Here is a 16010-nt window from a genome sequence, read left to right as displayed (position 1 = left end):
ACCCATTTCACGTGCACGCACGTGCATACATGAGCATGGTGACCATACCTTCTTGTAGAAGTCCATTACATCTATCTATGTTCTAAATCCAACCCCGTTTGGTTGAAAACCAAGGGAGTCAGCCAATCAGATTGCCGCGCACGTAAACGCACATGTATGCATTGGATAGTGACCATACCTTCTTGTAGAAGTCCTTTATATATACATGTGTATTTATGTTCCAAATCCCATCCTGTTTGGTTGAAAACCAAGGGATTTATAGCTGTTTAAAGTTTCAGCCAATCAGATTGCAGCGCACGTACACGCACGTGTATGCATGTGCATGGTGACCATACCCTCTAGTAGAAGTTCATTATATCTGTCTATGTTCCAAATCCCATCCTGTTTGGTTGACAACCAAGGGAGTTATAGCTATTTAAAGTTTCAGCCAATCAGATTACATCGCACGTGCATGCACGTGTTTTCATGAAAATTGCTTTATTTCTTGCTGAAGTATATCTTAATGCATGGCTATGTTCAAGATTTTAAAGGATTTCGTCAAGAAACAAGAAAGATATTGAGAATTTAGTTTCAGCCAATCAGAGCGAAGCGCACGTGCATGCGCGTGAGATCTTGCTATTTTGACCATGTCATATTGTTTATGTCACAAATATATCCTTATATTATGAGTTTCAAAGCATTTCATCAAAAATGTGAAAAGTTATGCCTATAACAATTAAGTCGGTCATTTCAAGTGTTGCACGTGCGCGCTCTTGCAAGCACGTGCGCGCAAAATGACCTTTGTTCGACAAATCTACATAACATGTCTACTGACCCTAAAAACATTTTACCTTAGTCAGATGTGTAGTTTACAAGATCACTCGTGGACAAAATTTTCCCAGGAAGAAAAATAATAATAATAATAATAAGAAACAGAGTAAAAACAATATGTTCCCCAACTTCGTTTGGGGAACATAATAAGAAACAGAGTAAAAACAATATGTTCCCCAACTTCGTTTGGGGAACATAATAATCACTGAGCCCTAAACTTACCATTTTTGAAATTCATGGTTTCATGATCAGAGCTCGGTATCTAGGTGGGGCTCTAAGGATCATGTACTAGTAAATGGAATGAAAATGCGTTATACAACCATTTCCCACGATAGATTAAAGTCCAGGCTTACTTGACATCATTGACAGCTGCTTTTTCAATAAAAATGTAACTCGTAAATTTACTTACCTTGTCATTTGTTATTTGCAAAATTGTCTGGTTAAAAAGGCATTTTTGATTATACACACAAGAACTCTGAAGTTGCGTCCCGCTATTAACAGACCTATCATTGTATTCATATGAAGCAGAATGCGCTCAAAATCTTATACATGAAAAGAAGAAAAACACTACCTGTGGGCTTCAACTCTACATTAAAATACTGTGGATCACTTTTTTTTCGCGACACCTTATTTTCCCGACACAGTCAATACTCTTTATACGCGAGACATTTTTTTTTACGATTTGGGGTTATTAATCCAAAAGAATACTATTTTTTATTCGAGAATGGAGTTTTTCGCGATCACATTGTATTGCGTAATTGCGCGAAAATAAAACTCTCGCGAATGAAAAATAATAAACAGTAAAATGTGGCCAACATTGTTATTTAACAAAAGTTTTTTCAATTTATACGTCGACATAATATGTCCCGGTGAGCTTGTAATCAAAGATACCCCATAGTCTGGTACATCTATTCGATATTTGGATATTTGTTTTAAAAAGGACGTTAATTGTAATCTAACAACCTAGATTTATGATAAAAGTGATGACTTTAACGTATTAATAGACAATTTCCCTTACTTAGGCAACAATACGAGGGTTGCCAAGCAAAATTTTGGAAAGTTGTCTAGATCAAAGATATGGAAATAACGAACACTATTCAAGTTCAAAAGTCCTTTAAACAATACAAAATTGGAACAGAATAAACAGAGTTGGGATCAGGTGCCATGGTGGAGTGAGCATCCCCTGCCGACCGGTCTCACTTGCCGTGTCATCCTTGTCATAATCAAGAAATAACTGAAAAAACCGTTGTAAATAATGGACTAACAAAAAGTAGATAATCTTCAGTCAGCACTTGAGTCAATGATAAATTGTATTTGCTGACAAGGTCGTTGTAGTGGCCGCAGATATTACGAAATGGTGACTTTAAATGAGACTGCTTATATTCTTGTTTCATTAACTTGTCAATAATTTACATTCTCTTAGAAATTGTATATAGGTAGAGCATATACGAATCAACTGAGATATATAAACTCCGTATGCAGGTGATGAAGGTATAATTGCTGCATAAGTAAGGGAAGTTGACGATTTAAAGACATCACATTTATCATAGAACTTATTTGTTAGATTACCATTAACGTCTTTTTCAAGTATAAAATATATAAAAAAAAAAATATCTAAATATGAAACATATGTTTCAGAATTTGTGGTATCTTTTGTCTCCGAAATAAGTATGGAAATAACGATTGTTAATAGACAATACGTCGTCGATATATCTAAATGTCGAGTAGAGGGCAACAGCAAATGTTTTTATTTTCTTGCGACGTATAAGATTCTGGACAAATTTGCTTCATATGAATAAAAAAAATATCTGCCAATAACGGTGTGCAATTGGTAGCAATGGGAATTCCAGTAGATTGTGGAAAGACCTGGTCACCAAAACCACGTAGAAACGCAAGAATCTTTTTGATGTCATCTTCAGAGTACTTAAGTGTGTGTATAATCAGAATGTTTTTTAACATAATAATTTAACAAATGACCAATGACAAGCTAAGTAAATTTACGAGTTCCATTTTTCTTGATAAAGCAGCTGTCAATGATATCGAAAATCCTGCACTTAAGTTTATCGTGGGGATAGGTTGTGTATAAAGTTGCAAAGTCGAAAGTTCTTAAGCTGCTGACTTTTGGTAAAGTCTTGTGATTTCAAATTTTGCAAATGTTCCTTAAAATATTTAAGTATCCACATCTGATTTACACCACTCCTCGAATATATTGTTTCACATGTACAGTACTCTTGAAGTTTCTCCTTCACTATTGTTAATATCTTAGTGAGGGGCAAAAAAGAGGCTTGGTTGAACATTAATCGGAGTCCGATTTGTATCTTTGTAAGGATTTTGTGAAGTTTCGAAAGCCAATATAGATATGGTAATTCAAATTAACTAATGGTTGTTTGAGATATTAAAAATATTCATAACTGACATACAATTTTGATGAATTTCTTCCTTGGAAAGGGAACGCTCTGTGAATATAAGTTGGATTACACTTGTAAAATTAAATCCATGTTCTTCAAAGATACAATGAGCTTTACAAACGAAAACAATGTTGCTACCTGCTTTGTCAACGGGAACCAGTACGTACTGATCATGTAATCTCTATGTAATAGGCACTAAAAATACGTATACAGCAAAAGTTCCAGACATAGATTTAAATAATAGCATCATTTATTTATTTTTTTTCGAAAATTTTATGAGAACGAAGAGAAAACAGGTAGAAGGCCCCTGAACCCATTTGAAAAATCTTTCCATTGACAGTATGAATAGAAATGAATAATTTTCAAAGTACTGTGCTCCATGATATAAGGACATTTTTGAGAGAAGTTATTCTCATTCAGATTTTTTATTTGCTAAATACGATATATATATTTTGTGTAAATGTGTTTCTTACAATTGACCGTTTTGGTGAGGTTCTATAATATCCTTTTGCATCAATATATTACAAGGGTATGACTAAAAAATACCCTCAAGAACTTAAAGTATGATTATTGTATGAACATATTTTCCTGGTGATTCAAATTAACCTGAACATTATATAGTGCTCTGTCACTGACAATGACAGTGATTAAGAATGATTAAGAAATGAACAGTTTAAAGTTTTGGTGGATTTTAAATTAGAAGTTTTTTTTTATTTAAATACATCTATACAAACCATTGATTTGTTTTGTTTTGTAGGAATTGCAACTGAAGGTTCCAGAATGCAAAAAGAATTGAATTTTATTATTGCTGATTACCTGACACATAATCTAACATACAATATTTATAAATAAAAAAAGTTTTTTTTTTCAGCACTTTACAGAATTCCTCAGAAAATTTTTCACCAACATCTATTTTCATTTTACATCTTATAATTAAGGTTGCCCCTTTTAAATTATAATCATTTCTATTAATCTTTTAGGAGGTTGCCTACAGGATGCTACCATTCCATATGATCTGGAAGGTTTGCGCATGCGAAAGCATCACAATCACAAAAGGCGAAAACGTACTCCAAAATCTGCGAAAAATTAAAGCCTGGATCACAAATTATATTTTTTTTAACTTTATAAAGACCGATGTTTGAGCTATCAATATTGAAATCTACGATCATTTTGTTGTGTAATTAGATTTAGTTCTCGCCTTTAGTGTCTTGTGGTTTGGCACTTGTCATTCGTCTCTCATTCTCAAGCAAATGCTCTGCGACTTTCTGCGCGAGTAAATGTTCATTAGCTGGCATCTAAAGGGCAAGCAGCATGAACGACGCACTGAGCCACCAGGAACACAGCACCACTTATAGAATTATAGAAATGTATTGTATTTATATAAGCACTCGTAGGTTTCAACGATGACACTTCTGGATGGCACTTTTTATTCACACCCTAGATAATACACATTGTATCTCTTTTAAACACAGGTATTCTGGTAAACCGGTTATACTTTGTCGGAGGGTGGTCTTCCGACAGTTCAGGTTTTAATTCTAGTTTTAATTCTAATTACTCTGTCAAGTATTACACTGTGTCCAATAAGTTCTAATCTTCATATGTCTTTTGCAAATTGTTGTTTCATATTGGAATTGCACGCTCTCAAAAGCCAACGGACATCAAAAAACAATATATAATTTTATCAGAGATTTTGAAAATTTTTTAAATTAGATTAAAAATCTGCGTTTTAGCATTTGTTTGGCTATAGCAATATACCTAAGAAAATGAGGCAAAATCTGACATTTCATTTGTTTCGTTCTTGAAGAAAAGAAAAATGAACTATTCATTACTAACAATTAAACTTTATATTATACGAATAATATTACAATTTTGCTCTTCACTGAAGAATGATAATCGTAACTTAATGATTTTTTTTCTTCAAAAATATTTTTTTCATATTTGTAAATGATGAAACATGTATTCCTTCGTATATTGTTACACCACCATCTCAAAGTAGAACACAAACACTACTAGCTTTTGTTACGTTTTTTTCCAAGACTTTTCACTTAGAAACAGTAATTAAGTCATCTTGTCTGCAATTTCATGGATACGTAGGCCAATTTTGCCTTCAAGAAATGAAAACAATTATTTGGAGACGAAATGAAAACAGACGGTAGTCGTAATTGTGTAGGACTTGTCTAAATTGTTTATTCTAGAAATCAATAAATTGTATCCCAAGGTATCCAAAAACTATTTTCTCTCCCTATTCCTGCCAGTTAACCGGCTTTTCCACGCAATCTTGTCATGACCAGGGAAATCTAAAATTCAGATTCACTAAAACGTATTTGGGACCTCGTTCTTGTGTCTCATGCTCACACTTACCGTACAACTATTGGTCACGACATCGTCACTTTTATACCGTAAACCGTTGATCACGACATGGGGCTTCCGGTGATTCATGGTTGTCTTTTTTTTATATACAAGGAAAAAAGGGATGTTTATTTTAGTGGGCCAAATATTTGAGTACATGAGAGAGGGAGAGAGAGAGGGAGAGATCGAGATCAGCTAAAAATTAATTTTGTGAAGTTTTTAAAATTGATGTTGATCAACATGAACGACAAAGGTTAGATATGTCTGTGTATATCCCAAATTGCATATATTTCAAAACATAGTTTCAAATGTTTCAATAAATTAGAAAAAGAACCTTTTTTCTTCTTATCAATACCTCAAAGCTAGTTTTCTTATATTTTTCGATTCACACTCTAGCTCTCATCATCATTTTTTCTATTTTCTTGTAATATTCTTTGATGATACGATGACGTAAATATGATAATCCTTCCCAAAAAATGCACAAGATTCTACCAAATGTTATATTACATAATTAAGACTGAATGTCATTTATTCTTATCTAAATTAAACTTTACTAGCAAGATTCGTTTGTCTGTATGTCTGAGGAAAGTCTCAAGGGACGTCAAAACTTTCTCTCCCGCCACCTCGTGTGTCGTGTTAGGATGATAAAAAGGCCCCTTATGTCTTTAGAGAAAAAGATGCACTGAACGACAACACGTTTGTGACACAAAAGATAACGTGATGAAGCTCCTTGTCTTAAAGGAAAATTGAAATTACATGTAAATCCATTAACCCCGCTCCGTGAATTCGATTATCGTCAAATATACGGATAGGTTGCAGCAGTAAATAGCTTTAGTACTGATTTGCTGATGGTGTAAGGGGCCCGCGTAATAAAAACTGGCAAGATATTCTTTTTCCCTTGAAAATCATAAGATCCTCCAAAAATCGATGGTTGTAAGCAGTTTTATGACAAGGAAGGCGATTTTATCTCTTTCTAAACGCGTCCAGAATATTTTTACGGTATACTATTTTGGTAGATTGTTTTCCCTATGATGGATTCTTCCTCTGTGTTCTGAATGCAATAATATCTAATTATCACAATTTTCATATGTGTTTTTCTTTCTTCAAAAAACTATTTATATTTTAAAAACTGACATTTTATCCTCTCCATTCTGCGTCGCCAGTATATAGGGTTCCGGGCAATGCTTGCTCACCAGGTTACTACTACCACAGGTTTATCTTCACCATATTGTATGCTATAAGTGTATTTTTTTTTACTTTCAGAAATATTACTTAGTTGGATATACATGTATGTTACAAAAAAGAGATAGAATTTTATTTTGATATAATTATATGTAATTTGTTTATCAGCAATTTTTTTTAAGTATAGCTAACACATGTGCTATTAGTTTAATTACATTTAAGGGGGCTGACTGTAGTTTCCATTGCGCAATATTTTGCGCATCATAGTAAAATGTAGCATATTTACTGTTTTAATGCAACTTTTTTCGCTTAATTATTAACATTAAACAAAATTAAGAAATTATAGGTATAAAAATGTAATTACAATTTGATATAACTGATTTTTTAACCGATTTTGTAATTGATAGGTAGGTTGACGTCGTTGCAGTGTTTTTGACGTTATAGTAATCTGTAGCTCTTAAAGAAAGGGGTAATAAAAATATTTTAAAAGAAAAAGTAATAAAATACGCTCTTGAAATTTAAAACGTAGAAATTTGAGAATATCTCTAATATTTGTATCATGTTTTCATGAGAATCCATTGTGTACGTCATATTTTGTGATAGTCTATGAAAATAGTAAAAATTGCTAATGTTATGCATTTTGAGATGCCCCCTCTGGTAACAAGACGGTAGAATTTTGTGTTTCTTACATATATTGTATGATAAAGTATTACTCATCAAATATTATAGTTTGAACAAAATGTCTATCGTAGTATTTGTATAATTTGCTTTAAAGTGCTAAAAATTGGTATTTTCCTATATAATCCTATAGTAAATCTACCTGTATTTTGAGATAGTCCCTCAAAAATACCTGGTAGATTTCCCCCAAACTTTGCATGTACGCTGAAATTAATGTAAGTTATATATGGTATAAAAATAAAGAGTTTCGCTATTGTAGTTTTCACACAATAAAACTATAGTCGGCCCCCTTAAATATAACTTATGAAACATATTCACTTGATGATATTGTATTGGGATTAACATCACATGATATATGTTTACCTGCTTTATTTGGTGATGGTCTGAGATATTTAACATATAACTTACGATATACCCGGGTATGTACAGCCACACGGGGTACATGCAGGTATTTTATTATTAATGAATAGTAGTATGATTGTTGTGAGATTTTATTTTCATGAGCTGCTCATGAAAATAAAATCTCACAACAATCATACTACTATTCATTAATAATAAAATACCTGCATGTACCCCGTGTGGCTGTACATACCAATATTCATATACATTTTGAGATTATATATTTCATGGTCAATCTCCCTATTACTCAGTGTCCTTGCATGCTTTCCTGTTTACATAATAAAATGTTTTCCCTCTTTCCTGTAGATATTTTCGCTCTGGAGCCGAGTTTTGACGTCCCAGTTATCAACATTACAGTCGTGGTGGGTAAAACCGCGATATTGCCGTGTTCGGTTGAGTTTCTTGGAGAACATAAGGTACGGTTGCAGAAAGGTCAAATCTTGAACATCATTGATGAGCAATCTTGAAAGTGTATAATGTCTTATTCCTTTAAAATGTCTTATTTGAATAATTTACAGCCGAAATACTACAATAAGTATTTTCCTGGTGTGATTATTGTAATTAACATTACTTTTTGAAGGTTGTTTGGACGGATGAATTTTCAACATTATTGACTTTTGACATAAACCGAATCATTGATGACGATAGAATTGGAATCGATAGACCTTATACCAGAGATTGGAATTTATTAATTCGCGACGTCAAAGTTAAAGATAGAGGGCGCTATATATGTCAAATCAACACCCATCCAATCAAAACTAAGCCAGTGGAACTCAATGTTTTAGGTAAGTTTTATATTCCGATTTTATGCAGCGCATGCTTCCTGGTTTTGTTCCATGTTGGAATCTTACAAAAGAAGGACAATAAACCATCACTATTATATGCATGACTATATACGAGGGTTGTCCCATAAAATCGTGGACAAGTTGTGTAGTTTGAAAAATAATCATTTTTACGTTCTGAAATTTTCACTACTTTTTAGTACATATATTATGAATATATACAGAGCAAATTTCAAATAGATATCTGCATAAATAAACAAATTATTAGATGTTATGTCATGTATTGTATCGCCCTACGGCGCACGGATGATAACGTCAAAGTGTCTAAAACAGCGTCACGTTTCATCTTTGCTAACATAAAGTTGGATAAGTCCCACTTAAATTTAAAAATTCCATTGATTCACATAAGTGAGTGTCTATAACCAGATAAGGAACCCATCTGGCACACACATGCAATCTTTCAAAAATTCATTAGCACGTTTTGGACAGTATTCTCACCAGCATTTAAATAGCAGAGAATCTCATATCAACGGTCGACATTGACAGTGTCTTATGCTATTACAATAGCAGTTTGTCCGTATATTTTGTACTACCTGAGGACTCAATCAAAAAGAATTCGCTAAGAAAACTTCCATTTTATTTGTATTCTAAAGATCTGGTGATTTTTGTCATATTTTCTTTCTTCTGTTATCATTTAAAGTCTCTTAAGGTATCATTACAACATCCAAATCTAACTGAACTGCTCTCCGGTGCGCCGTAACGTCATCAAAAATCGCTATTTTTTTAGCATTATGTTTATCACTTTCCAATTTCGAATAATCGGGAAACTGCCAAAAATTAACCAAATGCCTTGAAATTTTCATAAAGACGACAAAATTGATTAAGGAATCGAATTATGATACTTTTCATTCCATTTTTAAGTATTGAAAACTTTTATTACGAATTAATTCTTGTGTATTCTCTAATATAACCTTGTTATTTTTACCGTGCGCCGTAGGACCGTACCCTGTGCACATTCAAGCATTATAAAATCTTTATTTTTGTCTACATATTATCAAAAACATAATGATGCACTTAAATATGATGAATAAACATTTACTGAAAATTTCAGCTCGGTGCGCCCATTACTTTTTGAGAAAAACGCTTTGACCACGATTTTACGGGACAACCCTCGTATATTACTTTAATTTCTGTTTGATTGATAAAATGGGTGGAATATACCACTTATCACGACATTAGTTGAGGCAGTATGACTGCTACAACCAGTTACGTTGTAGTTGTCAACTACGTGTAAGGCGGCCAGTTGTTGACACAGAAACATATACGTAAAGAGGTTGGGTGGTGGCAGCCATTTTCAGACTATTTCGATCTCCTTTAAAAGAAGAGCTCCATATAAAGATATACAAAATGACAAATTTCAAAACTTAAATGTATGAATTTTTTCTTTGCCAAATGATAGTTGACGGCTGAAGATACCATATCTAAAAAATAAGTTAAATCTGATGGTTAATTTGGGGTTAATATGTTGACTCCCCAGCCTCCTTAAAAGAAAATTTGCTTCGAAAAAACGATCGGCAGGTGTGATTTTAGGTTAATTTATTTTACGCTTTGTGACCATGTTCGTGATGTAGACATTCGCCGTAGTGCACCGCCTCCAGAGTTAGCCCTTCATGATGATGTTTGCACTCAGCTTTGGCAAATTCACAGCTGAAAAAAGCAAAACAAAGAATAGAGATGCATATGGTCATCTTTAAAAATTATTCAAGACAATAACCTCTTAACCAAAATTAATCTTTCCTTTAAAAATGCTGCTGTCTAATAGACTTTAACCCGTTGTGCTTGTTTGAGTGACTCGCCTGTTTTGATACGTGTCTGACTATTTGGTGTAGTTAATAAAAATGACACACTTGTGGTATCTTTAATGTTACCACTTAATGGTGTAACCCAACCGTTACCAACTGCTTTCGTCAACTAGACTTCAACCAATAGCTGTGGTCTTTTGATTTCTACTACCTGCTGTGAAAACTTGACAGCAAACCACTGTAGTAACTTTACTGTGATCACTTCCTGTGGTAACTTGATTGATGCCATCTACTTAGGTAGCTTGATCAGTATCACCTTCTGTGCTAACTTGACTTTGATCACTTGTAATAACATGATTGTTATCACCTCTTTTCAATACCCCCGGTACCTTGACAACCTTTCCTGTGAAAGATTTCATTCTCAATTGGTCACATGTTTTTGCATTTTATTTGAAATGTGCCACCCAACATGCATCAACTAATGCTCTAACATTTGTCATTTATTTGCTGGAAATGCCTTTACTTGTTAGGAGTACCCGTGCTTTGTTTGTCAGGTGTAATTGTCTTCCCTTTAACAGGTGTCTTACAACATTTGATACTTTTTATTGTCTCACCCCAATGGGAATTGTAATCCTTTGGTCAATTGTTGTTGCCACACCTGTAGCAGGTACTGTCCTCAATTTTTTACCTGTTTTTGCTTCATCTGAGTCATTTCCACCTGTGGTCTCACCTGTGATACAGTGCTGTATGTGTGATGTGATGATCAGAGATCAGGTGCTATATTTGTTACCTGTTATTGTTTTACCTATCTTTTTACCTTTGAAAAGTTTTCGATTGCCACCTGTTGCCTCACCTGTTCTGATAGGTGTGATGATTTGAGGCACATACTACCATTGTTGTAAAGGTACTACAGTCCGTGTGTTCGATCTCATGACAAAGCTGGGAGTGTTCGAGGGGGTCAGGGGTGTGATGGTCATGCTCATGGGGGGCTGCACTAATGCCTAAATATAGAAAAAGATAGTTGGTGTATTAAGATCTATCTTAGTCACATCACATTAAAAAAAATAATGTCATCAGTGACCAATAACCTTTTTATGAAGAGACTTAATATTTAAAATTTTAATGTACAATTTTTATTACAAAAAATTCAGTAATTTTTGGTAATTATAAGATTCTTTTTTAAGAAACGGTAATACTTGAAATCTGTAAAGAACGAATACTGGTCCTCAGTATAGCTATTAATATTTAATGGTGTTATATTATATTGTTCTAAGTCTCACAAATTGGAATGAACGCATACTAGTATCTTTAATTACTTCCAGTTATTTGCAGACCTATTGTTGTATTCAGAAACTTCTACACAAGAAGAAAAAACACATGCTGTGGTCTTCAATTCGACATTTAGATATATCGACGTAGTATTATCAATTAACATTTGTTACTTCCATTCATGTATGCGAGTCGATTAATTAAAGACGCCATAGTCTGACACATTTGTTTCATTTTTGAATGCTTTACTAGAAAAAGAGGTTTGTGATGACCTAACAACAAAACAGGGGGAGGGCTTAAATAGGCTTTGCCTGCTGCCTAATCCCATTCACTCTTATTTGTGAATAAAATTCAGTATAAATAAAAACAACAAAATTGTTTGATTAACGCGATGACTTGTTTTTTTTTTTATCGGTAACACTTTTCTTACTTATTAGCAATTAACCCCTTTCATTTCTGATGGGGTATATTTCTTCCAGCTGATTCGATACGAAGGAGCATGCTGTATTTAAAATCACTTTTTTAAAGAAAGCAAGCTATTGACCAACAAGTTAATGAGAATTCAATTGAAGTCAAAATTAGGCTTATATAGTCTAAACAATGATCTTTTCAGCAAATAAGATTAATCATTTGTTTAAATGCTGACTGATGTTTTCCATATCAATTGATAGGCCATTATTTACTCAATGAAATTTGTACGATTTTTGTCTGTTTATCCGATCATGACTTAGAGCACACAGCGAGTGTGACAAGTCGATAGGTGATGTTTACTCCTCAATAGCAGCTGATCCCTTTCTGATTTTGTTGATATCAATGTTTGCTCTGCTCCCAATCTGTATTGTTTAAATGAACTTTAAGCTTGCATATTGTTCGTTATCTCCACACATTTATATTTTTAATTGAAAATCATATTCAAATTCACTCTTGATATTAAATCAAACTGGAGATACTGTGAGCAATGAGCTCACTAAATGAAACCCCTGCATCCCATCTAGTCATAGTGGCGAAGTTCATGGTTTGCTCCGGATGACCCGAAATAAATGTCAGATCAAAAGTAAAATAGGAGGTGCACAGTGGAAAATTTGTAATAAAGAATCTGAAAGAACCATTACATTTTATTCATTATAGGGAGAGTTTGCGGATAAGAGATAAGGACACCCTTCAAAATTATAGAAGAAATGGACGTGTCCATGTTTTGCTCTTGGAAACGCAATGTATGTGTCCGATCAAAAATTAAAATTAGAGGTCACAATGGCACCACTGTAACAAAGATTCTGTGACAGTCTCATTAAATTTCATTCAGTGGAAAAAAAGGAGTTGCAGATAAGAGATTGGTATCCCAAAGCATAACAGACGGACGGAAGGACATCTCGATCACTATATATATCCTTCCACTTTTCAAACGGGGGAATAATGAACATTTCTATGAGATCTCAGGCCAGTAGTCTTGAGGAGTATGTTGGATCAAGGGTAATACCACACTTTAACCTGATAGTGACGAATAGTAGCTTATTTGTGGAAACTGTTCTTGAAATTCATGAAAGTCGAATCTTACCTACAATGAGAACGGCAAGCAAGAAAAACTTAATCATGGTTGAAGTCCACAAAGTTCTATGAAGAAAAGATAAGGTTTAACTCTTGTTTATCTTGATAACACCTTGACCTCTCGAATTACCTCACAAACTTGATGTGAAATTTACAGGATGTTTCCTAAGGAGTGATTCAATATATATATTATTATTATTTATTATTTATTTTCAGTGACCCCGAATTGAACATCTCTTAAGAGGTTATTCCCGTGATCAGTCAGTTGTTTGTGATCAATACAAAAAAAGTAGCTTTTCAATCGTCAACTTCCCTTATTGATGCAGAAATATATCTTCATTATCTGCATATGGGGCTTATATCTCTTCTCTAGAGCATGCTCTAGGTATGAACATTTTTTAAACGAGGTTATATATTGATAAACATGTTGCTGAAACAAGAATATCATTGGTCTCGTTTTAAGTCATCATTCGTAAGTTCTTTGGTCGATACAATGACCTTGTCAGCAAATATAATATATCACTAAGTCAAGTACTGAGTAATGTTTTTCATACTAATTTTTAGAGCTTTATATATACACTAAATTGCCAACGGGTTTCCCCGTTATTTCCCGATCATGACAAGGAGCACATTGCGGGTGTTACCGGTTGGTAGGCAGGAGATGATCATTCCTCCATACCACCTGATCCCATTTATGATATTTTAGAGGTCCATGTTTGCTCTGCTCCTATTTTGTATTGTTTAATAGACTTTTGAGATCGAATACTGTTCATTATCTCTATATTTTTCATCCATAATGTAATTCGTCTGAGTTTGATATTTATTTATATTTTACAAATGATAAAAAATATATAGAGATCATTGTCAAAAGACCATTTATGCAATACTTAAAAGAGGCCAACACGGACCTCTGATAACAAAGGTGAGATCGGGCCAGGGGGCCATAAAAATCAGATGAGCTCACTTTTGTTCTCAGTCTCAATTTTACCAAAGGAGTTAATATATAGTGAAAAAGTGAGACGGAGATCAAAATTGAGCTCGTCTACGTTTTATGGCCGCCAGGCCTGGTACCACGAGGGAGTAATTACCCAGTCAATCGATCAACTACCATGTGCTCCATGTCAAAACAGGAACAAAGCAAACACGGATCTCCAAAACATCAGAGGTGGGATCAGGTGCCATGGAGGAGTGAGCATCCTCTGCCGACAGGTCACACCCGCTGTGTGCTCCTTGTTATTTTGGGAAATAAGGGAAAAAAATTGTCGTCAATTCAGTGTTTAAATAATGGACTAACAATAAGTATGAAAAACGTCAGTCAGCATTTGACTCAATGACAAAATGTATTTGCTGACAAGGTCACCGTATCGCTACAGAACTTACGAAATGACGAATTTAAACGAGACTGCCTGCTATTCTTGTTTCATCGATTTGTTTGTCAATGATTTCCCTCGTTTTCTCGTTTTCAGAAATTGTTCATATGTTGACCCTGCTCTTGCGTATCGAATCAACTGAGATATATAAACGCTGTATGCAGGTGATGAAGGTATATTGCTGCATAAGTAAGGGAAGTTGACGATAGAAAAGTTAAAGTCATCACGTTTATCATAGAGCATGGTTGTTAGATTACCATTGATATCTTTTTCAAGTAAAATATCCAAGTATGAAACAGATATGTAAGATTCTGTGGTATCGTTTATCTCAAACTCACTAGGATATATCGTATCGACATAGGAAAGCAAATTACTATTGTTAATTGACAATACGTCGTCGATATATCTAAATGTCGAGTTGTAGACCACAGCAAGTGTTTTCTTCCTTTCACGCCTAAGATTTTGCACAAATTCTGCTTCGTATGAATACAAAAATAGGTTTGCTAAAAACTGACAGGATGGAGCTCAGTTTGTTGCAGAACCTCGTCAAAAACTGCTACATGGGAAAAAAAAAACTCGCAGCGGCCTTCAACGTTGATATATATCAAAGGCGTTTGATCATTTAACAATAGTTATTTTCATTTATATGTCGACTCAATATATCTCAGTAAACTAGCTTGAAATGAAGAGTTTACCACAAAGAAGCCTGTTTCGTACGTTTTACTAACTTAAGACGGCAAGGGTCAACTAACAACTAAATTGTGTGACCAAGGAGAGGACTTAAGCTTTTTCATAATCAACGTTCCTTATGTATCTAGTATTAATCCATTTTCACCTGCATATGGTGTTAACGTCTCCTAACTTAATCGCTAACCAAGTGCTTGCTTTGATTAAGATCCATTTATTAAACCGAAGCAGGTTACTGAAGATAAGTTGATGTTACTGGGGTTTCAACAATTCGTTTAAAGTCAGCGTTTCGTAAATTTTTTGGTCGTTATAATGACTTTATTAGCAAATATAACCTATCATTGGGTCGTACTTTTGATATCTTGTTTCTGATTAATTGTTATATAGGCCTTTTTGTACTAAATTTGACCACGCAATTTTCCGATTACTAGACTATAAGTACCTGATCCATACATAGAGCTTTCGGCGTATGTGACCGGTCTACAGGGGATGCCTTCTATTCCAAGGCACCTGGTCTCACCTCTGAAATTTCTGGGGGTCCATGTTTATGATTTGTTCACTGACTGAATTGTTGTTTGTTTTTCATCTTTTTTCATTTGTCAGAATACAATATAACAAACATAAGACGAATTGGAATTTTACTAATGAATGAAAGAGTATTATACTAAAAAAAGTGCACTTAGTCTATACCATGCATCGTAAATCATTAGATAGAATTGTGACTGTTTG

General features: G+C 34.0%; 1 protein-coding gene across 1 annotated transcript in view; it reads left to right on the top strand.

Annotated features, from left to right (window-relative positions):
- Nucleotides 1–2647: 2647 nt before the first annotated feature.
- LOC134280622 (opioid-binding protein/cell adhesion molecule homolog) overlaps nucleotides 2648–16010 on the top strand; it is a 29411-nt gene continuing 16048 nt past the window's right edge. The window contains exons 1-4 of the mRNA XM_062763065.1: nucleotides 2648–2693; nucleotides 4199–4240; nucleotides 8133–8242; nucleotides 8407–8611. Coding sequence (XP_062619049.1) covers nucleotides 2648–2693; nucleotides 4199–4240; nucleotides 8133–8242; nucleotides 8407–8611 — 403 coding nt within the window. The remainder of the gene's footprint in view (nucleotides 2694–4198; nucleotides 4241–8132; nucleotides 8243–8406; nucleotides 8612–16010) is intronic.

This window comes from Saccostrea cucullata, unplaced genomic scaffold, assembly GCF_032062105.1.
Source record: "Saccostrea cucullata isolate Sc308-1 unplaced genomic scaffold, CSIRO_AGI_Scuc_v1 ctg6051, whole genome shotgun sequence".
Taxonomy (NCBI): domain Eukaryota; kingdom Metazoa; phylum Mollusca; class Bivalvia; order Ostreida; family Ostreidae; genus Saccostrea; species Saccostrea cuccullata.
Note: the sequence above shows the minus strand (reverse complement) of the source record. Positions and strands in the feature narration are given on the sequence as shown.